Here is a 27,814-nt window from a genome sequence, read left to right as displayed (position 1 = left end):
CACAATTCACCTACAGAAAAAAAAAAATTAAAGAACTTAAAAATGAAATGTGATAAATATACAGGTCATGGTCATTATAATGGATTATATTTCAGTTCATGATACAGCTACTTTGTACTTTCATTCCTTTACAGTACAGATGCGCTGAAATAAATTTTTATTCATACCCTTATTTATAACTTATTTATTTATTCTGATTTAGTGCTGGGTTTATAGTTTAATGTGTAGTCTAAGGTTTAGTTATAGAGTTAGCAGGCTGGGTCACATGCTATGGAAAAGATCATTTACAAGCTCCAATCTTTACAAAATAAATTAAATCTCATTGAATGTCATAAAAACTAAGGCAGTGTGCTGGCACACATTTTTATCTTAATGCACACTTGTAACTTGGTTAATTATAGCGCATGAAGGTCAGGGCAAGAAACACTCGAACCTTGTGACCTCGATAGATCAGTTTTCCAGGAACGTGTTTGTTAAAGATTAAATAAAATCTCTGTCGGATCATGAAGAGGGTTTTATAGCATGTACACACACTCACACACACACTCACACACACACACACACACACACACACATTGCACTATCTCCGATTTCACCCAGGTCATGCTGAGAGCAGTGTAACAGATCTCTAACAGATTTTTCTCGAGGATGTGTTTTGCATTGATGAGCTATTTCTGCAATTGTTTAACAGCATGTGTCTTACGCAACACTTTAAATATCATTTAATGTTACGCAAACAGGCTCTGATACACAACATGCCTGTTTCACAACTGTGAAAACTACCCCACTTGAGTGCATGTCTTCTCCACGTTCTTCAATATTTATGGAAGGAGTCTCCAGTGTCAGCGCTTAACAGTCAGAGGTAAAGCTGTAACTTTAAGTTTTCCAATTAAGCTATTTTTTTAAACCTTATTAACTTCAAAAGAAAAAAAAAAACAGAGACTTTCTCATGCGTTTGCATAAAAACTGATTTGGGGGGCGGGGCTATGAATGATCTTAGTTTGTGATGTCACTAAATATAACCTTCACAGATTTGGACCGATCACGTCTGAGGAATAGATGATGATGATGACGATGTGCTGCCTGGTAACATTTAGCCATGCTACACTAGCTAGCTAATGTTAGTGATGAGCAGATGGTGGTTGTCATGGTAACGTTGTATTTTAACCCAGTAAATAGGAAGAAATGACTACGCGAATTGAGAGCTGAATACCGAAACCTGCGACTAATGCTAGGTAGTTTATTAGCATATAGCTAGCTGACTAGCGAAGTTAGCTAATGTTAGTGATTTTAGGCTATTAGTAATGATAGCAGGACAATCCTAATTATTCCCAAATTCATGCATATTCATAGATCTTGGTCTATGAGAGTAAAGTAGCAGCTGCTTTTAGTCATTTCTTGGGCAGTAAAAAAAACTATTTATTATTCTACACAGATTATAATTAGACTATTGTCTAACTATTGTCTAATAATATGCACTAATAGTATAACATTACATAGAATTAGCAAGACTTTATGTTAAAAAAAACTGTTTAAATTGATAAAATTATAATAGAATAGATTTAAATTGATGTAGCTAAATTATAATAATGATTTACTCAAGAGGAATGTTATTTATTTTATTTAAGCAACCGCAAATGTGTTGTAAAAACATATTTATCATACATCATATACAATATTATACACATCCTGTACACTATTACACAGAATATAATGCACAGTGATTCACAGTAAACCTCATGTATTTCATAACAGCGCCTCGATTATATAGCAGTCATCAGCTTCCAGATGTAAACCTTTCCTAATAATAATAATAATAATAATAATAATAATTGTTAAATTAAATGTAAAACATTAAACTATACTACACATATAGTAACATATTATATGGAATTGTCTTCCTGTTCATTAAGATAACTTCGGCTAGCTGGTACTGGAATTAAATACTCAGCAGCAGCGCTATCAAAGTCACGTTTCTTACATTACTGTGGTTCAAAAAATATATATAATATAAATAAAAAATTATATAAATATAAATCTTAAATTGCTACCTTTACTTTGAAATTGTATTAAGTGCTGAAGTTGGATTAAGTTGACTTTGTATTCTACAAACTGAATTTGTATTAAAACTAAATTTGATGTTTTTGAAAATACAATTTGAATAAAAATTGTAAAAATAAAAAATCCAAATTTTGGTGTCACAACACTTTTAAAATTCTGTTCATCAACTTTAGATTCAAATGTATACGGTCACCATTTCAGCCAATCAGAACTCAAGAAATGATCAGGCGCCCCATAATAAGTCAATTTACAACAAGCTAACTTGGTATTTGCTGTGAAATTTCACATGGATGATTTTTTTAATCGAATCTGATTGAATAAAGCATAAAAAGCAGTAAATATATTTAATGCAAAAAGAAAATCAGTTGCCTAAAACAAAACAGCTGGTTTGACTAAACACATAAAACAATAAAATCAGTAATAACATCAATCTCACAACTTAGCAAAACTTACAAATCGAGAATTTACACATCTTTATCAGCTTTAAGGAGCTTCCTGGATATTTCTTTTTGTTATATTTGTTAAAGTCATGGCATCACTTATCCAGAAAAATAGAAGAAATCTGAGACTGTTTTTCAAAGTCCAACCTTTCACAGGATATCAGAAAACGATTCTTTCTCATGCCGTAAGAACTTGATAAGCCTCCCAGGTAGAGGAAGATTGTTCATCTGTCTTAGTCTCTGGATTCCCAGCTGCTGACGAATCTTTATTCTGCAGAGATGCATCAAGGGGCGAGGAGGCACTGCACGGACAATCAGAGTTATAATGCTTTACAGCCCATTATTCACAAACAATACCTACTGATTTCTAAGTATTAACCAGGTAAGTGTATGATATAAAACACATAGGTGCTAGGATAAGTACTGGGTAATTATTCATTCATTCATCTTCAAGCAGTTTATGCTCTTCATGGTCATGGTGGATACTGAACCCAGCCAGGGAACACTGGGTGTAAGGTGGAAATACACACCAGATGGGATACCAGTCCATCACAGGGCACCATGCACACACACATATTCACACCTGGAGGCAATTTAGAGTCCATCTACTGTCATGTTCTTCCAAGGTGAGAGGAAACCAGAGGGTGGCATTGTGGTGCAGTGTGTCCAATCCTGAGCTTGGGTTACTCTCTGTGTGGAGTACTGTGCATGTTCTCCTTGTGTCTGGTTTCCTCCGGGTTCTCTAGTTTCCTCCAACCTCACAGAAAGATGCAATTAGCTGTGAATGAGTGCGCATTGTGCCCCGTGATGGACTGGTTACCAAAAACCAGAAAGTATTCCCACCCCATGCCTCAAGTATAACCAGGATAAACTCCAGATCCACCACCATCCTTAACCAGGATACAGAACGTACTGAAGATGAGTGATGAGTGAGTATCCAGTACTACAGAGTTTGTACCACACACTTACTTGGATCTTAGGGGTCTGTGAAGGGAATTTTACATACTTGCTTTGTCTTTGATTTGAGCCCATTCACTGTAACTGTCCAGGTGTTCGGTAAGTCTGGAACAGAGCTTCACATGACCCACGTAGTCTAGCAGTATGTCTATGACAGGTCCAGCCCAACTGGAGACTGATGACCTTGAGATCATCTCACAGAACTGTTGGAGTCACATGTGTAAACAATAAAGCAATATACAAGCAAGTTCCAAATTGTACCACTGCTGGTCACGGGAGTACCTCAAGAGTATGGCCTTGGCATGTATTGTTGTATCTTTGACCTGGGGAAGTACATTTTCATTGCAAGGGCCTAGTCTGTCTAAGACTAGTCTGTGAATTAGATACCTGTCACCTGGCTGGCATTGCGCCTGACCCCCTAGCCTTCATGCAGGTGGTGAGCCCACAAGGCTGAGCCTGACCAGGTTATGTGGTTGGCTTGGTCACCAGATGCTTCTCTGTGGACGCCACCCCCAGGCCTGACTCCAGGGATGGGCAACCCAAGTCCAAGCACTTTTATGTACCTTTCATGGAGGTCATTAGGATCATTCTTTGTCTGACCTCTCTCAGACCTCTTCACTATTTGTGGCCATATGGGGAGCATCAAGCATTAAGCTCCCAGTGACATAGCCCTGAAGTTCACTGAAGTACACATGCCAATTCACTAGGGCAAAGGTCTTGATGCACAAAGGGGGGGATGTAAATTGCTCTAGAAATTGCTGAGGAATAAACCACTTTGGGTACATCCTTTGGACCTTTAGTTTTTTATGTTTTGCCTGGGAAAATGAATGTAGTGAACTTTAAAACTAATGTAACATAGATGAAAAGACATTGAGGACCACTACTGTACCCTAAAGTTAGCCTCAAATGTGTCCTACATTCAGATGAAAGATACAAATATAAAATACCAAGGATGTACCCTTGGGGTTCCCCAAAATTTTTTCATGAGATTTACCTGTACACAGCTTTCTGAATTTTCATCACTGATGTAATATAGCCTGTCCCTTCCATCTCTGCTGGATTTCATGGGTGGGTGAGAATTGCTACCATAGTCACACGTAAAACACGATAGGGCATCGCACCCATTATCCATTAGGTACTTAAACATGGGCAAGAAATTCATGCAAAAAATCAAAGCGGCCGGGAAGTCGGTGGGGTGAGTTGGGAGAATGGAGTTAATATTTGCACCATGGTTGACCAGAAGCTTGACCATTTCCATGTAGCCCTTCCTCACAGCAACAAGCAGAGGATTGAAGGTGTCCAGGTTTGGGTTGGCCCCAGCCTCCAGAAGCATTGTGGCCGCATCGATATTACTGTTGGACACGGCGCAGTAGAGCACGGTGCTGCGATGATCCTCATACATTTTGGACCAATCCTCCGACAGCATGGAGTTGACATCAAAACCGGCATCTATCAGCATCTCAAGAACACCATCTCTGTTGCGTTCTGCGGCCATATGAAGAGGACTGATGCCACAGCGCCTTATTTTAGCTCTGCTAGTTCTTGGTATTAGCATCGCAACAATTCTGAGGGAAAAAACAAATTACGCAGTTACGCTTTTGCCTGATCAAATGAATTCAGTACCGATTTATAAAAGGATAAACCTTGTTTCACTAACTCAGCATGTCCGTTTTTAGCAGCAACATGAATAGGAAGTAGTCCAGCTTTGTTAGATTTGTTAACATCAGCCCTTCTGGACAAGAGAATCTCCACGACTTCACGGTGACCATTTTTAGAGGCTTCAAACAAGGCCGAGGCTCCATCGTTAGCCTGAGTGTTGACTTCTGCACCTACAGGAAAATTAACCCAATAAATACTAAGAAACTAGGAAGGGCCAACTGTAACAGTATGCGTCCACTTGCAAATTTTGTTGCCACATACCACTTCTATAATGTTTAATGTTTATAAAGTCTTTCCCTGGATAAAGCCTTTGCCTGATTAACGTGGTTGACGACCTTGCAACTGGGTATGAAGTGTAAGTTTTAATTGTAACAAATACCCTTAACTTAGTCATTCTTTAAGTGAGGTTTTTTAATTTGATGCCTACCTTTCATGAGCAGGAAGCTAAGAACTTCAGCAGCACCACACTGAGCTGCTGTAAATAGCGGATCTATGCCATAAATGTTTTTAGCCATCAGATTTGCCTTTGCTTGCAGCAGCATCTTGCACATCTCCACATTTTTGCTTGTCACTGCTTCATGCAATGGTGTTATGCCTTGCACAGACGACTTGGTTGTTGATGCTCCGTATCTTATCAGAAAACCGACAACTTCTTCATTTCCCTTTTCACAAGCTGTAGAAAACAACGTTATATATACAGAAGTTTATTCACCCAACAGCAGTCTTAGTTACTGTAATTGCTTAGATGTATACATTAAACCAGGCTTACATTGTTTATTCCAATTTGTTTACATGATAATGGAAACTACTTGATGAACCTGCCTACACTGAGTACCTCAAAACGTCATCATACACCTCAAAAGGTGGTCACACCGAAAACACATCAACTACATATACAAATACAAAGCACTGATACTGGAGACTCCTTCCACAAATGTTAAAGAAATGTTTTCTTACAGAAAACTTCACCATATCAATGATTACACATTATTACTATAGAAATGATAACATGTTAGAATGAGTGCATTAATATAAACCTGCACTATTGTCAGAGCTTTTGTTATAGAAATTTTACAATTCAACACCTTCTGACCAATCAGAATCCAGAATTCAACAGTGCTGTGGTATAATATTTAATAGTTTATCGTAGCTGAATTAGCTGCATTCACCCTTTTATGAAACTGTCAGAGGCAAAAAGTCGACAAGTTTTTGTATAGTACTTAATATAATTTATATATAATAAATTTGGTGTTAGTGTGCCAAATTGTGTGCCAAAGCATTTAGTACATGATTTAGTAGTAATGCAAAAAAAATGGTTAGCAATGGGAATGGTGTTAGTAGCATCCCATATTGTAAGCCCAGTTTTATTGCTAAGATACTTTATTCATATTAAAACATATTTGCCTTTGTATAGTGGAGTCTCCCACTGGTTGTTTGCCAGGTTGGGATCAGCACCCTTCTCCAACAGATAAAGGACACAAGCTGAATGTCGGCGAGTCACGGCCAGAAGAAGCGGAGTTTGGTTCTTCAGGGTGCGACTGTTAATCGTCTCTGGCTCGGCTAAAAGCATCACACAATCAAATACTGACATAGATGGACATCCACACAGGAAACACAGGACTGTTCAGGATGGGATGGTCTATAAATGACTCCTTACCACTTAGTAAAATCTTTAGACAGTCAACATGGCCGTAGTAAGCACACTCGTGCAGGGGGAGCCAACCATCCTGATTAGCTTCCAAAAGTTTTCTGGATTTGGTTTGAATTAGCGCACTTAGAGCCTTAGCATCACCTTTCCAAATTGCTGAGAGAAAAGGGTCTAAATCACTGGAAATAAAATGTTCAATTTGCACCAATCAACACATTAATTTGAGCCACATTTGTGATCATTTTGTTTTTGCATTTCAAAGACACTCACTTGACCGATTCGACAGTAACCCTTAGAAATCCATTGTATCTTGTCCAAGCAATCACTTCCTGCTTGTCCTTCCTGAATAAATGGTTTTGAGCATCTCGGTTGATTCTTGAGCATTGTTTCTCACTGTAAGAATGATAATGATATATTGTGAGAAGGGGATGTACTTCATGAAACACTTCAACAATATTGCAGACGTAAAATAGCGCTTTTCCACTTTCCTGACAGCATGCTAACGAGTCTCGGATTATCGGTATCTCCGTATACTGAGTACATGGATATTAATTTTTCATGATATAACTCTACCCAGGAAAGCAGAAGTTTCTCTAGAGGTTGTGTGTGGGGGGATTTGGACTAGCAGTGGACATGATTAGTAAATGGTAATTAAAATGAAACCAGGCAACTCAATGTATGTTCTACTGATGCTTGACCCTCGTAAGCGAAAAGCATTAAAGAAAAACACAGAAAGTTTGTTTTAATGACCCAAAACAACAAGGGTGCCAATACTTTTACCCTTCATGGAAATAGACGGAAGTTTCAATGTAAACTTTTTCAGCGTTGCTCCTTTTCTCTGGATGAATCTGCAGTGGTCACTAGGTAGGATGTACTACCCTAAGTAGTGAGCATGTATAGTGAATAGGAAGCCATTCGGGATTCTAAAGACGCTGAAACATTACTGTGGGTAAGTGAGTAAAAACGAATCGGAAACATTTAATTCTATGCTAAAATTGTTATGTTGCCTCTTAGAAGAGAGAAAGAAACTTTAGCGCTAACAGTGTGTTTTGAAGATTAACCTGAGTGGTGGGTTAGCCGGTGGATTAGCCGGTGGATTAGCCGGTGGATTAGCTGATGGGTTAGCGGGTGGGTTTGCAGGTGGATTAGCGGGTGGGTTTGCAGGTGGGTTTGCAGGAGGAGGGACCCTCTGAGACCGTGGGAGATGTGAACACTGAGCCATCAGTCTCGGTGTGTGAGAGCAGATTTGCTGAGTATTAGCATCAGCTAGACTTCGCTCAATAGCTAGCTGCAGGAGCTGGTCCTCAGACATGTTAGCATAAACGCTGTAGTCCTCCGTGTCTGCAGAGGAAGTCGTCAGGTTTGGGGCCGACACCCGTGCAGTCGCCATCGTCCACCTGGGGAGGCCAGATCCTGAAAAACGCAGCACTTTATTCCACATGAACACAGTTAGAGTGCAAAAGTTAGTGCCCCAGCACAAAACAAATGAATAAATAAGAGTATTTAAAAATAATATTCTTTATGTATATATCATTGTTCTTTTTCAGTCTGAAATCTCAAAGATTTTTACATAGAAGATAAAAAAAATAGACAAAGAACATAACAATAAACAATACCTTTACGGATAAAAGAACTTTTTGAAATGAAATACAAATGAAATATACACTATACACAATATAAAATATATTAACAGAAAAAAGATTAATGTATTCATAAAAGATTTATGAATACAGGAATTATGAATAAAGAAGGTCTTTAATCTGGATTTAAAAACATTTATAGAACCTGTGTTCTTAATATCATAACCTCATAACATCATAACATCTACCACAAGCTGTGCTGAGATTAATCGCAGGAGTTACTACTAAACCTGCCTCAGGTGCAGGAAGTGCTCGAGCTGGGTTATACTGCTTCAGAAGATCAGTAAGATAAGCCTTTTAGAGCTTTATATGTCAACTGTGAAACTTTGTTGTAGTCTATAAGAAATGTAACAATCCTTTAATAATGTAATAATTTACAGGAACAAAGAGATTTAGCGTGTTGTGTTTCTCAGATGCTCCTTCATTCGTTCATGTAACAAAGATGGTCATGGGTATGTTAAATTATTAATAGTATAATATAGTTTAAATATTAATATTAATTGAATAACATTCAAATGTTTGTTGATAAAAGGTGAATATTTAATAGTTTGTACATCATCCCTTTGGTTTTATAACTACTTTAATTCTTTAACAGAGAAAGTACAGGTTAATTGATATCAGTGGTTCTGATGTAAATGTGGCGATTTAGCCAAATGGCTCATTTTCATCTGCTGTCCCTGAGCAAGCTGATGTTAAAAAGAAGAAGAAGAAGAAGAAGAAATAGGACAAAAAGGAAAACACATAACACAACCCTTGCTACAATAATACCACGATACCTCCAACCTCTATCACCTCCTCTGGACAGCTTTTACATCCTCCAAAACGTTGACTTTTCATTTCACGTCATTCTTTTCAAAGTAATTTTTTCTCTACTTTGCCTCATATTATGGAGTTCATTTCATTTTTAATTTCTTGGATTAAATTTTTGTAGATAATTTGCATAATAAGATGGCATTTTGCAGACAGAAACCGTGAGGGAGGCAAACTTTTGCACTCATCTGGATGGAAAACATTAATAAATGTAACTATGATTGTCTTTTATATAAAAAAAGTTGTCAACCTCGTACAACTACATAAAATATCTGCCAAAGCTGACGATTAGGGGAAATGTTTATGGGTAGCATGTTACCATCATATAAAACGTACATAAAAACATACAAGTTTTAAAACCTGAGCTTTAGAACTGAGGAGAAGTTGCACAATTGGTGGTTTTGGTGTGAATGTCATTGATGCTGATGTTATTGTGTTATTGTGACGTACCTTACGCAGTGTGAAGCAGGGTCGCGTAGATATTTAGTGTAGAAGTTCTACTCTTTCAGCGGCGTCTCTCCTGACTGCTCTGTGGAGTGCTGGATTATTAATTTAAATGCTACTGTGAAAGCAATCTGGATGTAATGTTGTAAACAAACCTGTGACCTCAAACACATCTTTACTTGGCTTACACGTAGGACATTAAGGCATGTCTGGCCTAACGACGGGGGGAAAGTTGCAGTGGGTGCACACACAGTGATACTGCTGGGAATAAACAAACTGCTCAGAGAAGCAGCAGGAATGTTCTCAGGTCTGCACTTTACACTGACACTGAACATGGACATGGACATGAGTTTGCATATTTGCATTCTTTTTGAGACAGATCTGAGGTAGCATGATTAGCCGATTTATCTGGGTGTTTACTATCTAACAGAGCATTTTTATTCATTTATAATTCGTCTCTGAAGATAATGGAGAAGATGCTTCATGGCTTCATGCCAGAGCGAAATGCATTCTCATTGATGAACAATATGTGAAATACGATACATAAACAGTATTGCTTTTCGTTAGTAAAACTAAAAGTAAAACATTCATCGCATTGCTCTTACGTCAGCGTATCATCAGGGAATTGTTTCTGTTTTTTAAAGAATTAAAGAATTTGTGTCAGTCATGAACGTGATTCTCTGTTACATCACATTTCACCTTCATCACTGTGGTGCAGCAGTGCTACACTGAAATGAAACGCAATCACTGTCCAATCACAGCTTTGAGCCACACTTAGGGGGCGTGGCTATAACCAGAAAATACCTGAAGTGTGTGGTTAAGTGTGTGGTGCAATATTTTCTTCTTAATATCTAGAACCTTTTCAGCATTCTTCAAATTCTTCAAATTAATTAAAAATAATGCATTTATAATTTTAGCTTTAATTAAAAAACTGTAGATTTTATATTTTAAGGCTGTGATGCGTGTGAACGTGACTGAGTGAGACGTAAAAGCCAACAACAAATCAGCTCTGAATTTTATTAAAACAGGAACACAAACTAACACAATAAACAGAGTTTGTTTTAAAGAAATGGAAATCTGTAGAAATCCGTAGACTAAAACACACACACACACACACACACACACTATAAGTGGGACTAGAAATCCCTGATATTACATGATAGATATGCCATGTAATGAGTGTATGTCTATATCAGACATACTGTATAAGAAGTAATAGAATTAAAAGATAAGTATATTATTTTTGTGTCCATCTGTTCTAATAGTATTAATGGAATAAATAATTTTATAACATTAATGCCAGTGTATGCACACAAACACACATGATAATATCATCATCTATTTCTACATTATAACTCTAGCACCATCATCTGGTTCAAACTGTATCACACACACACACACACACACACACACACACACACACACACACACACACTGTAACACTGTCTAAAGTCTATGAGGTGATTTTGTATTAGAAAGCACTTCACCATGCAACACACTTTGTATTAATATACATTTACACCACAGTGCTGCTGAATTCTGGATTCTGATTGGTCAGAAGGCGTTGATTCATTTTCTATAACAGCAGCTCTGACAGTAGTGAAGGTTTATATTAATGCGCTCGTTCTAATACGTTATCATCACAGACTCCATGTAAATGTGTAAAAAAAAATCATATGAAGTTTATGTAACATTTATGGAAGGAGTCTCCAGTGTCAGTGCTTTGTAACAGTCAGAGGTAAAGCTGGAACTTTTCAGACATCTTCAGGACAGAGGAGTTTACTACACTTCATCATTATTATTCCTGGCATATGTTTTATATACATACAGTACTGTGCAAAAGTCTTGGCACCCCCTTTTTTAGTACAAATTTTGTTATAGATGTTTATTTTCTGACTTCTACATTATTGATTCAGTACAAAAACATTTTAGATTCCAAACATTAGTTTTCCAGCACAAAATGAAACGTTACAGAGAAATGTTTGTATGTCAGTAAAGAAAGCAGCAGATTCCATAAGAGACACTTTTCAGATAAAAACATAATGAAGGCTGCTGGGTTTCGCTGCAGAAATAAGAAGCGAGTCGACAGTCAAAGTCTCCAGAAGAACTGTGGCTGCTTCTGCAAGATGCTCAGTAACACTTCCAGCTCATTTCCTTATAAAACTGCACACACTGCACCTGAGAATACTGTTTTATTTTTTTTTTAAAGCGGAGGATCGTCACACCAAATATTGACTTTGTTTCATTTATTACTGTTTACTGCTCTTTATAGTATTTTTTTAATGTAGAAACATTTAATTTCATTATTTTTGAAGGCGTCTTTGCTCTACAGCGTTTCTTTTGCACAGAACTGTATATATATGGTCATAATGAGGCTTGATGCATGCATACAGGAGGTTAAAGAACATCTTCACATTGCACATTGTGGTTGAGGTATCTGATTAATCTTCCTGGAAGGTTCCTGATAGACTTCAGGCTTTTTATTCCCACTAACTGTCGGATTCTCACTCTGCAGAGCTGCATTAGACTCTGAGGAAGCACTGAAGAGGAAGATAAATAAAATAGCATGATTAATTGTTTTGGTGATTGATACAGTTTTGGAAATCACATCCCACTATATATTTATTATTAAATAAGTGTAATTTTTAACCTGTTTGACTCAGTGAATAGAATTTAATCTGAATCTCAGTAATGGAAGTATAAATAAATAAATACAGTTAACGTGGTCCTAATGTGTCTTTTCAGCATAAAGTTCAGGAATAAAACATTTTCAGCTCCAATAAATAACCAAAATATTATTTAAATAATAAGTCCGATGTTTGATTATGGTCATAAAATAAGAGATTAATCTGTACATAGTGTGTGTAAACTAAACAAAAACAGTCAGGCAATTCTCAGAAGTCTCGAAAAACAAGAAAAAAGTTGTTCAGTCTATGAGGGATGTCGCCCTCTGGTGGTCTGGAGGGGAATTGTCCATGGTGGACGTGATGGAAATGATCATCTGTGGAAATTATTTTACGCATTTAAACATTAGAGAACATGCTGTTGTCAGTTTAGTGGTTTACTTGAACCTGAAGAAGCCAACTAGGACGTTGAATGTGTGCCAGGATCTTATCGATCTGATCTTCTTACACATTTTTAGACGTGTGCTAGGTCTTTATAGAGTAAAGGACAAGTCGCTAGCTCTGGCATCATGCACAAACAGATCACGTAGCAGATTTTCATTAGCAGGTTTAGGAGAAAACAATCACCAGGTTTCCCAAAGAAAACAATCCAACATTACATGTTTCTCATGTAAAAACGCTCACATTAGCACTCTTTTCTGAATCTCACCTGCTGGACTACGTGTGTGTAGAGCGAGGATGCACTCTGGCTGTTAGTGAGATGTATTTTTACTAGAAATATTAATTAAATTAAACTGTAGCACAAAATATGTTTTAAAACTCTAATGCTAGCAGTAAATGGAGACGCTAGCCAGACTCCAGTAACATCTTCACACTGGCTCATAGCTGACGTTAGCTTTCTGACTCTTCATCCAGGCCGAAACACCATGCTTCATCACCCGAGACGTTATCAGAAGAGAAGAAAGAGAAGAGAAGAAAGATTCTGGCTGCGTGAAGTCTCTCCTTCCAGGGATTTAACACTCACTTCTTCTCTTCTGTCTATTCGAATGTGTTAATGTACAGAATGAACTCGTTAATGATGTCACTTCCTGATGTTTAATCTAGTTAATTGCACTTCTGGGCAAGCCGAGCTTTCATTCAAATCCAACTCATATAAATGTGGACTTTTATTCCACCTCTGATTTGCCTTATTATCTGCTTTTTGGTTGAGTTTTTGCGTCTGTGTTTCGTCTGTTTCTGAATAACGGTTGCCACTGTTTCTAATCGCTCTCCTTAAACACTCGGATATCTCGTTTATTTCCTCCTCCAGCTCTGTGGGAGAACAGTATGTTATAGATGTAGAGTGTGTTTGAGCTGTTTTGGTGATTCTTTTTGACTGACTGCTTGAAAGTTTGAGACTGTTTCATGTCCTAAATACGAGGTTTTCAGACTCTTTAAATAAACAATTGTTTACTGTAAATCCATATTCAATTTCAAATCGATATTTAGCGTTTGTTTTCTTGACTTCTGTTCTACTGAATCAGAGTCACTTGATGTTTCGAGGATCTAGATGATTGGAGAAATTTGTCCTTTTTTATTTTTACGCCAGTAATCATATGACACCACATGAGGTCGTGACCCCTAGTTTAGGAAACCCTGACTTAAAGTGAATGTGTTGATGGTTTTAAATCAGTAAACACATTAACAAGGCACAAATTTGAATAATGCAACTAAAAGGCATTAATGGGGGTAAAAACATTAGAGCTCTGTATTTTTTTTTCAGATGTGTTTGACCTAACCCAAGGAGGATGCTAAGTTTTGCACCCAGCTGCCAGATAATTTGGACATACGTACATGATTTGTCTTTGATTTGTGTCCAGGAATCATCACTTTCCAGCAGTTTATTGAGTCTGGAACAGAGTTTCACAGGAGTGACGTAATCCAGGAGCAGGTTAATGACGGGTCCTGTGCAGTGACACACCAACCCAGCTGAGATCATCTCACAGAACTGTGTGTGGAGAAGATAAAGAAGAAGATCTATAAAATTTTTTTTTGAATATTTAATTATCTCACAGTGCAACTAATACCTGCAAACATGGCCGTGTCTCCGTCTCGCTCCTGGTGTACGTCGGATGTTCCTCAGCGCCATATTCACACTGAAAACACGCTTCTGCGTCACAGCCGTGGTCCATCAGGCATTTCATCATGGCGATGTTCCTCACGCTGAGCATCACGCAGGCTGGGAACGTGCTGGGGTGTGTAGGAAGGGAAGCGTTAACGTTAGCTCCATGCTCCAGGAGTAAGGTGGCCATGTGTACGTCACCCTGCCTCACGGCCAGCAGCAGGACGTTGAACGGGTCCAGGTTTGGATCAGCGCCGGCGTCCAGAAGCATCCTGGCAGCCTCGAGGTTCCTGTTATCTACAGCAAAGTACAGAGGTGACAGGCGACGGTCTTCATACATGCAGGAACGTTCCGGAGCCAGCAGGAAGTTGACGTCAAAGCCAGCGTGGATCAGGAGCTCCAGGGCGTGGTCCTCGTTGCTCTCGGCTGAGAGATGCACAGGGCTGATGCCACTGCGCTGGACTTCAGTCATGCTCGTGATCGGGATCAGTTTGGAGATGATCCTGAACGGGACGTAGAAGGTTATAAAGCTTCAGTAAATATACAGAGAAATTCCACACACTGGTTCTGTCGCTTCACCTCATGACTTTTTTAAATCTTCAGAACCAGGTTTTGGACCTTCAGGGTTCCTCTGCTAAAGTCTCGACATGTTTGTGTTTGTGTTTGTGTTATACCTGTCGTTCCCGTGTTTCGCTGCTATGTGAAGAGGTAAAAGTCCGTCCTTTCCAGGTCTGTTAGCATCAGCACTCTGAGACAGAAGAAACTCCATGACGTCTGAGTGATCGTTCCTGCAGGCCTCGTACAACGCTGTGGCTCCGTCTTTCGCCTCGCAGTTGACATCAGCACCTGCACAAGTACACAACATCACGCGTGTGGTTCTGTTACAGTAAACTAATCAACGACAGCAAGGTGTGATGAAGCAGAGCTTCTGATATCACCCTGAAGCTGATTATTTTCCACCGTACAAGACCCTGTGAATGAGCCGTTACCATAGAAACCATGATACATTAGAATGAGAGCTGCTGTCATAGAAAACTAATCAACACCTTCCGACCAATCAGAAGCCAGAATTCATCAGCGCCGTGGTGTAAATCTACCTGACTGTAACTTAACCCTTCTGTGCATAAAGTATTTATACATGAATCCAAATTCAATTAGATTTTCTTTTTTTTCTTATTAAAATTTCATGATGTATGAATTTTGATTCTGTCTAAATATTACTTATATTAAAAAGTAAATGAAAGTCCATGAGTTTAAAAAAAAGGCTAAAACAGTCTGCCTGAGAAAAAAATAAAATAAAAAATAATAATAATAATTAAAAAAAATAAAATAATAATAATAATAATAATAATAATAATACAATTCAGTCTTCTAATGTCCAAAATTTTTCATTTTTTAAAGATTGAGGACTAAAATGTGTAACGTTGAACACAAAAATATCTTTCGTGAACATACATAATTTACACAGTTTGGGACATAAAGCAAAAAAAGTTTTAAAAAAGTAAAAAAAAAAGTAATAATAATAATAATAATAATAATAATAATAATAATAATCTTCCCCAAAGCAACACTAATTAAAATAAAATACAAATAAACAAACAAACAAACTAGTTTTTTAAAATCTTTAGAGATCAGTAAAGTTTGGCACAAAAACATTTATTACTTTTATTCACACATTTATTAATGAAAATTTATTTATTATATTTATATTTTATTTTATTTTATGTAGAAAGTTATTAAAGATTGCGAAAGACCGAGCTACAGAAGTTTACATTAATTTACATTCATGATCTGAAATTATTTGGAGATGATTTTGATTTATTATATTTATTATATTTTCCTAAAACATTACAAAGAGCCTTAAATTGAGGGTCCATGAGCTTGGACACGATGCAGATCTCCAGATAGTTCTATGGACACGATGCAGATCTCCAGATGGTTCAGTGGACATGATGTATGAAAGGGTTAATCGCTGTTTACGAACCCTTTCGGATGAGGAAGCTGAGCGGCTCCAGGCGTCCGCACTGAGCAGCGAGGAACAGCGGCGTGACTCCGTAGATGTTGCGAGAGCTGATCTCAGCTCCGTGCTCCACTAAAACCTCACACATCTCCATGTCGTTCTGGGACACTGACTCGTGCAGAGCCGTCCATCCGTCCAAACATTTCTGATTGACATCTGCGCCGCTTCTCACCAGGAGACGCACCATCTGAGCGTTACGCGTGGCACACGCTGAGCAGAGAACAAACAGAAACATTCATCTATCCGTCCTGTGCAGAGTGTCAACACCGGGATGGACAGAGTGCAGAGACACACACAGAGTGAAGGAAAGGGAAAAATCAGAGTAGTGTGTACACATTACATCACCTAAATTACTGATTTAAATATTTTAGATCATTTAAATGATTTATTATTTAAATAAATTAATTACTAAAGTGGAATTATCTCATCCAAATTATACTTAAGTGAAAAAAATGTACTCAAGTATTAAAAAATAAATTCTACATGATTTTAAACAGAAAGTAGACATCAGGCCATGTTAGTTTTTTCTTTTCTTTTTTAAAATTTTATTTATTTATTTATTTATTTTTTTAAACTGTAATGTATGAAGAGTGAAAAAAAAAAGGTTCCTGAGCTCACGTGTGTGTTTTCATTTTATAGATAAACTTATAAACAATAAATAAATAAATAAATAAATAAGGTTTTAAAACACCACTTTCAAATGAATTGTGTGTGACTGGTGATTAATAAATAAATAAATAAATAAATAAATAAATAAGGTTTTAAAACATTTAACTACTTTCAAATGAATTGTGTGTGACTGGTAAAAACAAACAAATAAATAATTAAATAAATAAATAACCATACTAATATTTACAGTTTAGCATGCATGCAAAGTTTTCACTATTTATTTATTTAATTGATTGTTTGTTTGTTTAAGATTCAATATTTTACTGTCATAATGTACAATGAAACTGTCACTGTGCACTTCCTGTTGGCCGTACAAAATATAAAATAACTATTTGAATTACATTTAAATTGATATAAACACTAAAATATTTTATTTAGAATATTTTAAATCAATAGTACAGTTTAGATTAAGATTGAGATATGGTTTTGTAATAAACACAGTTAAACTGCACAGAAATGTGATCAGACTGGTGGCAAATGCAAAAAAAAACCTCATTTTAATTTTAATTATAAAATATTTCAATTGTCCTGAATGTAAATACTGCAAGTGACAATATCTTGAATATAGTCAAATTTCTGTAAAACATTCTCAGTATGAGTTTATGATAAAAGTACATATGATAAACTGAGATTATTTAGCTTAAATTGTTTTGTTGTAATGGTACATGAATGGTAAATGAAACAATCTACTAATAAAAAAAGAAAATTTCATTTTAATAATCTCATGATGAGAAAGATATTAGATAAATGTAACTATATTCAGGATATTTTCCACTTGATATCAGTTTTGCAGTGACATAAAGTCCAAATGCTGTAAAATATTAACAATAATCGTTAAATATAGTGATTAAAGTCATCACCTTCATACAGAGGCGTCTCATTGGTTATGGTGGGAATTCCGGGATCCGCCCCTTTCTCCAAGAGATACTCCACACAGGGTAAGTGTTCCCGGGATACAGCGAGAATGAGAGGAGTCTGGTGTTTACAGGTTCGAGTGTTAATCATCTCAGGGACAACTGAAAAAGAAAATACAGAATGAGAAGTTAGCTAGAGCTAGCGAGGCCTTCATGCTAATCGCATGTAGACAGGATGGGTTGATATGGTGATCATGGGCGTGTCTCAATCAGCTCGCTACGTCATGAGTCAGTAGATCGTGTACACGAGTTCGATGCTAATAAGGATCCTGGCTCACTACACACGACATGACGACGTACTCGCGTTGTGTAAAACGTCACCACTGGTGTTTATCACCAACAGGCAGGACTGATATCTTTCTGATATTACATGTCCTATAAATTCGTTAGCTTAATCACACACGTTTCTGTCATGGTGCTTCAAGCAGGATTGTAGGCTCGCTAGTGGATTTTTTTAAAATCATTAAACACTTAAAAGTCGTTAGACTCAAACAAACCGTATATAGAACGTCAAATAAAGTTAAAAATCACTAACATAAGTAATCATTTAAGAGCTACAACAATGATAACAAGCTACTTACATTTGTAGACGAAGTTGGATGAGAGTTCGTCCGCCATTTTTTTTTCAAAATATGAAAATATGATGTCATTTCCAGTAAGGGAACATAGTGAGGATCGATGCTTCCTGGTTTTTGCGGTGCATTGTGGGATTTTTTAGGGAGCTAACGTTCCAGTGCACTGGAAGGATTCTGCGATTGAGACAGCCCTTAAAATGGCCGCCTCCCTGATCAGCGCCCTGACTACTGAACTAGCGAGCTGATTGAGATGCACCGGATGTTTTATTTGACTTCCTGGAAGAAAATGGCCGACTGCGTTAACGCCTCCTCACCTGTGAGCAGCAGCTTCAGGCACTCAGCTTGGCCGTAATAAGCCGCCTCGTGTACCGCAGTCCAGCCGTCTGCATCCGCCATCAGAAGATTCCTCGGCGTTTTCTCACTCATCAGAATATTCCTCACTTTCCTCACATCTCCGCTCCACACGGCCGACAGCAGCTGATCCTCATCCCTGTCAGTCAGAGGTCAGAGGTCAGAGGTCACCACAGGCGTTAGTTAAACATTGTAACTTGATGATGAATATTATTCAGGGCTGTGTTTATTAAACGTACTCAGCAGGCATGACGGAGATGAGACGGAGGCCGTGAAGAGTTCGCCAGGTCACACACTCCTGCTTCCCGATGCCGTTAGTGCACATGATCCTGTGCAGATGTCATCCAGAAGATGGAGGGATTTCTGTCCTTCTTTAATAACAATAATAAGACAATGCAAGAGTATTAGCATGGTCTCACACACACACACACACACACACACACACACATCATCATCAACACTACCATCATCATCATCATCATCATCATCACCAATATCATCATCAGCATCATCATCATCATCATCATCATCACCATCATCATCATCATCATCACCAATATCATCATCAGCATCATCATCATCACCATCATCATCATCATCATCACCAATATCATCATCAGCATCATCATCATCATCATCATCGTTACTACCATCATCATCATCGTCATCACTATCATCATCATCGTCGTCATCATCATCATCATCATCATCATCATAACAATCATCATCATCATCATCACCACCATCATCATCATCATCATCATAACAATCATCATCATCATCATCACCACCATCATCATCATCATCATCATCACCAATATCATCATCATCATCATCATCATCGTTACTACCATCATCATCATCATCATCATCATCGTCATCATCACTATCATCGTCATCGTCATCATCATCATCACCATCATCATCTTCACCATCATCATCATCATCATCATCATCATCATTATCATCATAACAATCATCATCACCATCATCATCATTATCACCATCATTATCACTACTATCATCAAAATCATCATTATCATCATCACCATCATCACCATCATCACCAATATCATCATCAGCATAATCATCATCATAATCATCATCATAATCATCATCATTACTACCATCATCATCATCGTCGTCATCATCATCATCATCATCATCACCATCATCATCATCATCACCATCATCATCATAACAATCATCATCATCATCACCACCACCATCATCATCATCATCATCGTTACTACCATCATCATCATCGTCATCATCACTATCATCATCATCGTCATCATCATCATCATCATCATCATCACCATCATCACCATCATCATCACCACCATCATCATCATCACTGTAAAATAAACACTAGTCACATATGTAAAGTTGTTGTTGTTGCAGCTGCTCCCTTTAGGGGTCGCCACAGCACATCCTTCCCCTTCCCTCGTGTGCATGTTGATTTGGCACGGGTTTTACGCCGGATGTCCTTCCTGATGTAACCCTCCACATGTATCCGGCTTTGGGTCCGGCGCTGAGAGAGAGCACGAGCCTGTGCACGGCCAGTGGCTGGAGTCGGCACCCAGCGTGGGGCTCAAAGCCACAGTCCTGAGATCAAGACTCTCATGCTCTACCACCTGAGCTAGCCGGGCACTTCATACACAACTAAAGCTATTTATCACAAAAAAAACCTTTAAACTGGATATTTTAATCATTTACATTAAATGTTTTTGTGTTTATGTGTTTCAGTAGGGTAGGTACTCATTCTAACATGAGTAAAGTTTAAAAAAGGTATATTAAGGTACTAATTAAAGACTACTTACAGGAAAAAAGAAAACAGGGTGGAAATAATAAAGAAATTATGTAGAAATACTGGATTTTAAACGACTTGACTGATTTGAGTGAATGTGTAAGTGATGATAGTGGGACGGACTTATTCCATGAGACGTGTGATTAAATGATTCCAGTTAAAGGTGTCATTAAAGGTGTTAAGTTCTGCGTGGATGTAAAAGGAACCTGCTGGGAGAAGGTCCTACCTGTTCAGACTCCACCTGAGGTCCTGAGCTGCAGTTTCGTTGTAAAAATGTCGTGTGTGATCTGCGTCGTCTCTGTGTTCGCCTCTGAACACTCTGCTCCACTGACCTGCGTACATGATTATGGAATATTTCTCTCAGGGTTTCAGTGACACACAAAATGATGACTCGGGTGTTCTCGCCTGTGAGAGACGGAGCGGGACAGCAGTCGGGACGCCGAACCCCAGCATGGTTCATGTTTACACACAACATGCCACCGGACTCCACTGAACACACGAGACTTTCAGAGATGCCTATAAATAACTTCACCAGGTCTTCACACTCATGACTCTGCACACACCCAGAAAAGTACCGAACTTTATTTACTAACTGAACACATCTCAGTCAAGTTCTCTCTTTTACTGCAGAAAAAAGAGCTCTAATTTAGATTTAGAGTTTTATATAGAACCTGGTTATTGTACTACAACCACCAAAAGTACCAATAAAATATGTACAAATAAAATGAAACTATATTTTTAAAAATATGACAATAAAATTGTCAGGAATGCCAATAAAAAAAACTGTACTATAATTGTCTTTGTAAATATTAAAAACATTTTCTATGACAAGTAATAATACAACAAAAAAAAAATTTAAATATATTTTTAATATGACAATAAAACTGCAACTGTAAAAAAAAAAACTAGTAAATAAAAAATTAAACTATATTATATATTTTTAAAATTAAAAAACGTCTGTAACTTCTATATTCAGTTTCTATAGTGAAACTGAAACGTAAGAAAATTAAACAACAAATGTGTTTTTTTTTTAAATATGTAATATATTCTTTAAAAAACATTTGTATTTTTTAAGATTTAATATAATATAAAAATATTTAAAGAATATATAAAAACATTTTCTATAAATACAAATATATTATAATGAGCACTAACAATAAAACTGCAAATTTTTTAAAATATATATTTTTAAATTGTTTTCCTTTTATTGATATAAACCATATATAATTGGAAAGCTTATTTAAAAATAAACAATATTATGTAATTTATGTAGAGACATTTGCAAAATATATGCAAAATATGCAAACGTACACACCAAATATACACAACTTTACACACACCTAGTTTTGTTTAACATAAAATAATTCTGAATGAAACAAATATTTAATTATGTACTGTCTTTTTTGCATATCATTTGCATATATACATAAATAAAATGCATGTCAAAAGGTCAGGTTTCATTTAAATATGAGTACAGCTTCTAAAAAGTATATTAAAGAGGCAGACTTTTGATATATTTGTCATCTTCCCTTTATACTGTACTGAGAATTTAAGAATGATCCTTTTGCATAGATGCAGTGGGTAGAGGGGTGCCAATACTTTTGTGCAGACGCACAGGTGGACTATATTCAGTAGCTGTACAGCTGTATATGACCTGTGTGGTGGGTGGAGCTTATAAGAACAGGTGGGTGTAGCTGCAAGGCATATGAGCGTAGTTTATAATGTGTTCATATTTCAAATAATTTTGCTTTTTTTTAAAAGCTTAAACTTTTAAAATTCTATTTATAATTTATTTTCATAACATTTGAGTCTTTCAAATTCAAAGTTTAATATTTGCAAGTTAAAAGTTATCAATTTTGTTCATGGCTTGTCTTAAAAAAAAAAACAAAAAAAAAAAAAGAAAAGAAAACATACTCTACTGTATATACATGTATATATATATACACACTGTATAACAAAAATGAAACCTACTTCCTTTTACCATATATGGTCACTTACTTCCTTATATGGCGTCCCTAATGACACGCCCACACCAGGGCATCTCTCATTTCAGCGCGTGGCCTCAAGGACACGCCCACATTTCCTTATAAGGGCTTATAAGCCAGTGAGACGCTCCTTCTGTAGAAACACAGACTTGTTGTGTATTTTCGTGTTTGTTTATTTGTTTGTTTGTTTGTTTGTTTGTTTGGTGTTCCGGTCCCACACACACACACACACACACACACACACATGCGCGCGCGCGTCTCATTTCTGTTTGCCTGATATTGATGATGATGATGATGTTGATGACGATGACGACGTCGATGACGAACGAACGCGAGCGCGAGGACGACGCCGTGGCTGACTGACTGACTGACTGACGCGCGAGCCGCTGTGATCCGCTCCGCTCTGCTCCGCTCCGCTCGCGCGCTCCTGTGGCATGCGGTCTCCATGGAGACGGCTTTAGTTGGTGCAGTGCGTTTGAAGCGAGTGGGTTGCTGCTGCTGCTGCTGCTGTCGGGCTAAGCGGCGATTTTCACCGCTAAAACAACAACAACAGCGGGTTCTCTCTCTTTTTTTAGACCGGAAAGACGTTAAATTAGTGTCTTGTCATTAATATTTAGACGTTAGTTTGAGGTTATTGGTTGTCGCGTGACGTTTTAGTCTCAGTTAATAGAGCAGCAGCAGTGCTATAGGCTGTCTCTCGGCTGTAATATAAATATATTTAAATATTTTTGCACTATTTACTAGCTGGGTGAGTTCACTAGTGAGCAAGCTAGTTATCTATCTATCTAGGTAATATCTTGATCATCTTTTTGGACAGGTTAAATCCTATCCTAGTGAGATTTTAGACTAGACCTGGACATGATTAGATAGATATAGATATAGATATAGATAGAAACATTTCCATGAGGATCTTCTGCCTATTGAACAGCAGGTGCAATGGAAAAGCAGCCTCCTGTCATCCATCCAAAGTTCAATCATCTGCTCATCATTTGCTCATCTGAAGGAATTCCTGTTCCAGGCTTGAGATATGACTGTAAAGCCAGTAATTAGATGCTTTGCTTGGTTTTTTGAAGCACCCCACCATCCAAGGAGCATGTTTCTGAACTTCTAGTTCCTCGGTTAACCTGAAGGAGTTTTATTTTTGGCCGTGGGAGGAAGAGAAATCATCGTTCCCGACTCCAGGAGCCCGGAGAAGATGCCTGAGGTGTGAGAAAGAAGAGGAGAAGGAGACATTAAAACCAGAGCAGATGTTCATCAGCAAGATGACCCTGAGCCAGTCCGGTGTATTTGGACAGATCGATGACCTGCAGGACCTGACGTTCATCGAGAGACCCATACGCAGGAGTCTGAAGGTACTCCTGCAACCTTTTCTGCCATGTTTGTCTTTTTCTTATGTGTGTGTGTGTGTTAAAGGATGCCACCTACATGTCCTGCATGCATGTCATTATCATGTGCTTTATTCATTTGCGCCAGAGATGTGTGTGTGTGTGTGTGTGTGTGTGTTTTGATGAGTGCATGTTCAGGAGACACAGGATGGCATGGGGGTTGCCCACACCGCTTCACAGAGTGACGCACTTTCTGACAGCTTTCCGCATCACCGCTGCCGCTCCTCCTCGCTCTCCTCATCCTTCCAGCTTTTAAATCCCACCCGAACCCTCGGACATCCTGCCAGACCGTGTCCGTCCTGCTCAGCTTCCCAGAAACCCGATTTAGGACGAGGTTCCTCTTGATATGACATGAGTAGTCTCATCACGTACTGCGTGAGGAGGAATTCGTATTACGTATGCAAAGAGAGAAGGAGGAGGTAGAGGTGGAGGTGGAGGTGGAGGAGGCGCTGGGGTTCTCTGAGCGTCCTTTTTGGGAGGGAGGTTCCACGGCCGAAGTGGCTCGGCTAATGAGAGAAGCCCTGGAGTAACAGACTCTCCGCCCCCGTGGCTCCCGGCCCACGCACTCCTTTCTCTCTCTCTCTCTCTCTCTCTTTCTTTCTTCCCCCGCAGTCCATCGTGCTTCGCATCCTCACATCCTCACCATCCTCGCATGAAATCCCCCTCACATATTTCGGCTGAGTCATCTGTAAGCAGTAAATCCACCACCTGGTCGTCTGGTTATTATTATATATAATAGAGGTGGTACGATACCACTCTTTCTTTTCCGATACGATACTGAAAATGAAAACTGGAGTATCAGTCGATACTGATACAGATACTGAAACCTTGAGTATATCAGCCAATAAACGATTACAATACCGAAACCTGGAGTATCAAACAATATCAATACTGATACTAAAACCAGGAGTATCAACTGATAACGAGATCAATACTGAAACCTGGACTATCAGCTGATACTGATACTGAAACATATTATTATTAACCAATATTAATATTAACCGATACTGAGATTGATACTGAAACCTGGACTATCATCTGATATATCGATACCAATACTAAAACCAGGAGTATCAACCAATATCAATACTGATACTGAAACCTGGAGTATCAACGAATATCAATACTGATATCGAAAGCTTGAGTATTGACTGATACCGAGCTTGATACTGAAACCTGGAGTATAACCGATACCGAGATCGATACTAAATCAATACTAAAACCTTTAGTATCAGACGATATTGATAACAGTACTAAAACCAGGAGTATCAGCAGTTGTTGATAATGTTACTAGAATGTGGAATATCAGCCGATATCGACAACGACGGTGAGACCAGGAGTGTCAGCTGATATCAATACTGATACTGAAATGGAGAGTATCAACCGATACTGAGATCGATACTGAAACCTTGAGCACCAACGAATATCAATACTGATATCGAAAGCTTGAATAAACCGATACCGAGCTCGATATTGAAACCTGGACTATCAGCTGATACTGAAACCTGGAGTATCAACTGATATATCTGTACCAATACTAAAACTTTGAGTATCAACTGATACTGAGATCGATACTGAAACCAGGAGTATCAGCAGTTGTTAATAATGTTACTAGAATGTGGAATATCAGCCGATATCGACAACGACAGTGAGACCAGGAGTGTCAGCTGATATGGATACCAGTACTGAAACCTGGAGTATCAATCGATACTGAGATCGATACTGAAACCTGGAGTATCAATCGATACTGAGATCGATACTGAAACCTGGAGTATCATCTGATACTGAGATCGATACTGAAACCTGGAGTATCAACCGATATCAATACTGATACTGAAACGGAGAGTATCAACCGATACCGATAAAGATGCTGAAACCTTGAGTATCAACCTACAGTGTATTGATACTGATACTGAAACCTTGAGTATCCACCAATATCAATACTGGTACTGAAACCTGGAGTAGCAGAGGGGATACGCGGAGTGGATATTGATAACAATACCAAAACTTTCAGTATCAGCAGTTGTCGATAACGATACTAGAACTTGGAGTATCGACTGATGCTGATACCAATACTGAAACCTTGAGTATGTACTGATACTGATAAAGATACTGAAACCTTGAGTATGTACTGATACTGATAAAGATACTGAAACCTCGAGTATGAACTCATACTGATAAAGATACTGAATCCTCGAGTATGAACTGATACTGATAAAGATACTGAATCCTCGAGTATGAACTGATACTGATAAAGATACTGAAACCTTGAGTATTAATCTGTATCGATACCGATACTGAAACCTCGAGTATGTACTGATACTGATAAAGATAAAAATACTGAAACCTCGAGAATGAACTGATACTGATAAAGATACTGAAACCTCGAGTATGAACTGATACTGATAAAGATACTGAAACCTTGAGTATTAATCTGTATCGATACCGATACTGAAACCTTGAGTATGAACTGATACTGATAAAGATAAAAATACTGAAACCTCGAGAATGAACTGATACTGATACTGATAAAGATACTGAAACCTCGAGTATGAACTGATACTGATAAAGATACTGAAACCTCGAGTATGAACTGATACTGATAAAGATAAAGATACTGAAACCTGGAGAATGAACCGATACGATCGATACCCATCTGATATTTTTTTCTTTAAAAACTAAGCTTTTTTTAACTGAAGCATTTCGCATATAAATACAGGAAAAATACACATTTACATTGCAAATATAATAAATATAGTAAGTATAAAATATAAATAAAATAAATCTCTTTATATGTAAAGTTCCAATTCAAAAAAAAAAAAAACTTGTGGAGGGTATTATGTCTTTCAATGTGGTTATGTGGTACGGAAATGTGAGTGCTAAAGCAAAGCAAAGATTGTTCAGGGTGCTTAATATAGCTAGTGCGATTGTAGGAAAGACTCAGAAACAATTAAATGATATTTATACAGCTAAAGTTAAACAAAAAGCTTTTGTTGCCATCAGGCGACGTTTTACACAACCTCACGCAAGTAAAAATGTGTATCAGATGTCATAATATGTACGCAGATATATGTACATGTGGGAATGTATATATGTGTATGCTAAAGTGAAATGTTGAGTCAGTTGTATTGTATGGTATTTTATTCTAGCTTACCTTTTAGAGTTGTTGTATAAGTGTCTTTTATTGTATTGGTCTTGTTATAATGACAAATTTCCACTTGTGGACAGTAAAGAAAAGTAAGTAAGTAAGTAAGTAAATAAGTATTCATTCTTTTTTCCTCTTATATTATATATATTTTTTCCTGATACAGATCCTGGGCAGTCATCAGTACAGATTGGTGTTTTACAGAATGTACTGTACATATTAATGTATAAATATATATATATATATATTTATATATTTTGTGTGATGTTTCAGACTGCAGAGGAGATTGAGAAGTTAACTGTAGATGAAGATCTGAATGATATCGAGCGAGCGGTCTACCTCCTCAGGTAAATAAAACACCTTAGCTTATACATCACGATTAAAGAATACAGATTTACTAATAATCACATCTCAGTTGTTATGTTTTTTTTATTTCTCAGTCCCGATTCTTCCCCATATCCCAGAGTGTATGAATGGATCATTATTAGAGTGATTATAATGTTTCTAGCATGTTATATGTTTGGGAACAGTTCTTTTAATTCTTAAAAGATGAAGTGTGTCGCTTTTTAGTTCTTT

The 27,814-nt window shown here is 37.6% G+C and overlaps 3 protein-coding genes across 5 annotated transcripts in view; 1 reads left to right on the top strand and 2 right to left on the bottom strand.

The window, feature by feature from the left end:
- Positions 1–1,606: 1,606 nt before the first annotated feature.
- asb2a.2 (ankyrin repeat and SOCS box containing 2a, tandem duplicate 2) lies at positions 1,607–9,815 on the bottom strand. 2 transcript variants are annotated; one of them, XM_026948108.3, is made up of 10 exons: positions 9,666–9,815; positions 7,827–8,178; positions 7,036–7,158; positions 6,775–6,944; positions 6,522–6,677; positions 5,545–5,790; positions 5,116–5,287; positions 4,453–5,023; positions 3,508–3,661; positions 1,607–2,803 (listed from the first exon to the last, which is right to left on the bottom strand). In XM_026948108.3, the coding sequence occupies exons 2-10, from the start codon at positions 8,153–8,155 to the stop codon at positions 2,652–2,654; spliced, it is 2,073 nt and encodes a 690-aa protein (XP_026803909.3). In that variant the 5' UTR covers positions 8,156–8,178; positions 9,666–9,815; the 3' UTR covers positions 1,607–2,651. The 2 variants fall into 2 exon arrangements, with proteins under 2 accessions (XP_026803909.3, XP_034169629.2); XM_034313738.2 differs by having other exon boundaries at positions 7,827–8,193; positions 9,666–9,804.
- An 853-nt stretch (positions 9,816–10,668) lies between these two features.
- Positions 10,669–21,183, bottom strand: LOC113547694 (ankyrin repeat and SOCS box protein 2). The gene is made up of 9 exons (XM_026948155.3): positions 20,950–21,183; positions 19,153–19,284; positions 18,877–19,052; positions 17,934–18,089; positions 16,369–16,614; positions 15,059–15,230; positions 14,350–14,887; positions 14,117–14,270; positions 10,669–12,199 (listed from the first exon to the last, which is right to left on the bottom strand). The coding sequence occupies exons 2-9, from the start codon at positions 19,236–19,238 to the stop codon at positions 12,057–12,059; spliced, it is 1,671 nt and encodes a 556-aa protein (XP_026803956.3). The 5' UTR covers positions 19,239–19,284; positions 20,950–21,183; the 3' UTR covers positions 10,669–12,056.
- Positions 21,184–22,857: 1,674 nt separating this feature from the next.
- The window catches only part of ppp4r4 (protein phosphatase 4, regulatory subunit 4), a 31,965-nt gene continuing 27,008 nt past the window's right edge, over positions 22,858–27,814 (top strand). The window contains exons 1-2 of one of the 2 annotated variants that reach the window (XM_034313737.2): positions 22,858–24,060; positions 27,512–27,585. In XM_034313737.2, coding sequence (XP_034169628.1) covers positions 23,956–24,060; positions 27,512–27,585 — 179 coding nt within the window. In that variant the 5' untranslated portion in view covers positions 22,858–23,955. The remainder of the gene's footprint in view (positions 24,061–27,511; positions 27,586–27,814) is intronic. The other variant, XM_034313736.2, reaches the window with a different exon arrangement.

The sequence above is a fragment of the Pangasianodon hypophthalmus genome, chromosome 19 (genome assembly GCF_027358585.1).
Source record: "Pangasianodon hypophthalmus isolate fPanHyp1 chromosome 19, fPanHyp1.pri, whole genome shotgun sequence".
In the NCBI taxonomy this organism is placed as follows: domain Eukaryota; kingdom Metazoa; phylum Chordata; class Actinopteri; order Siluriformes; family Pangasiidae; genus Pangasianodon; species Pangasianodon hypophthalmus.
The sequence above is the reverse complement of the archived record's forward strand: the minus strand, read 5'-3'. Positions and strand labels throughout refer to the sequence as shown.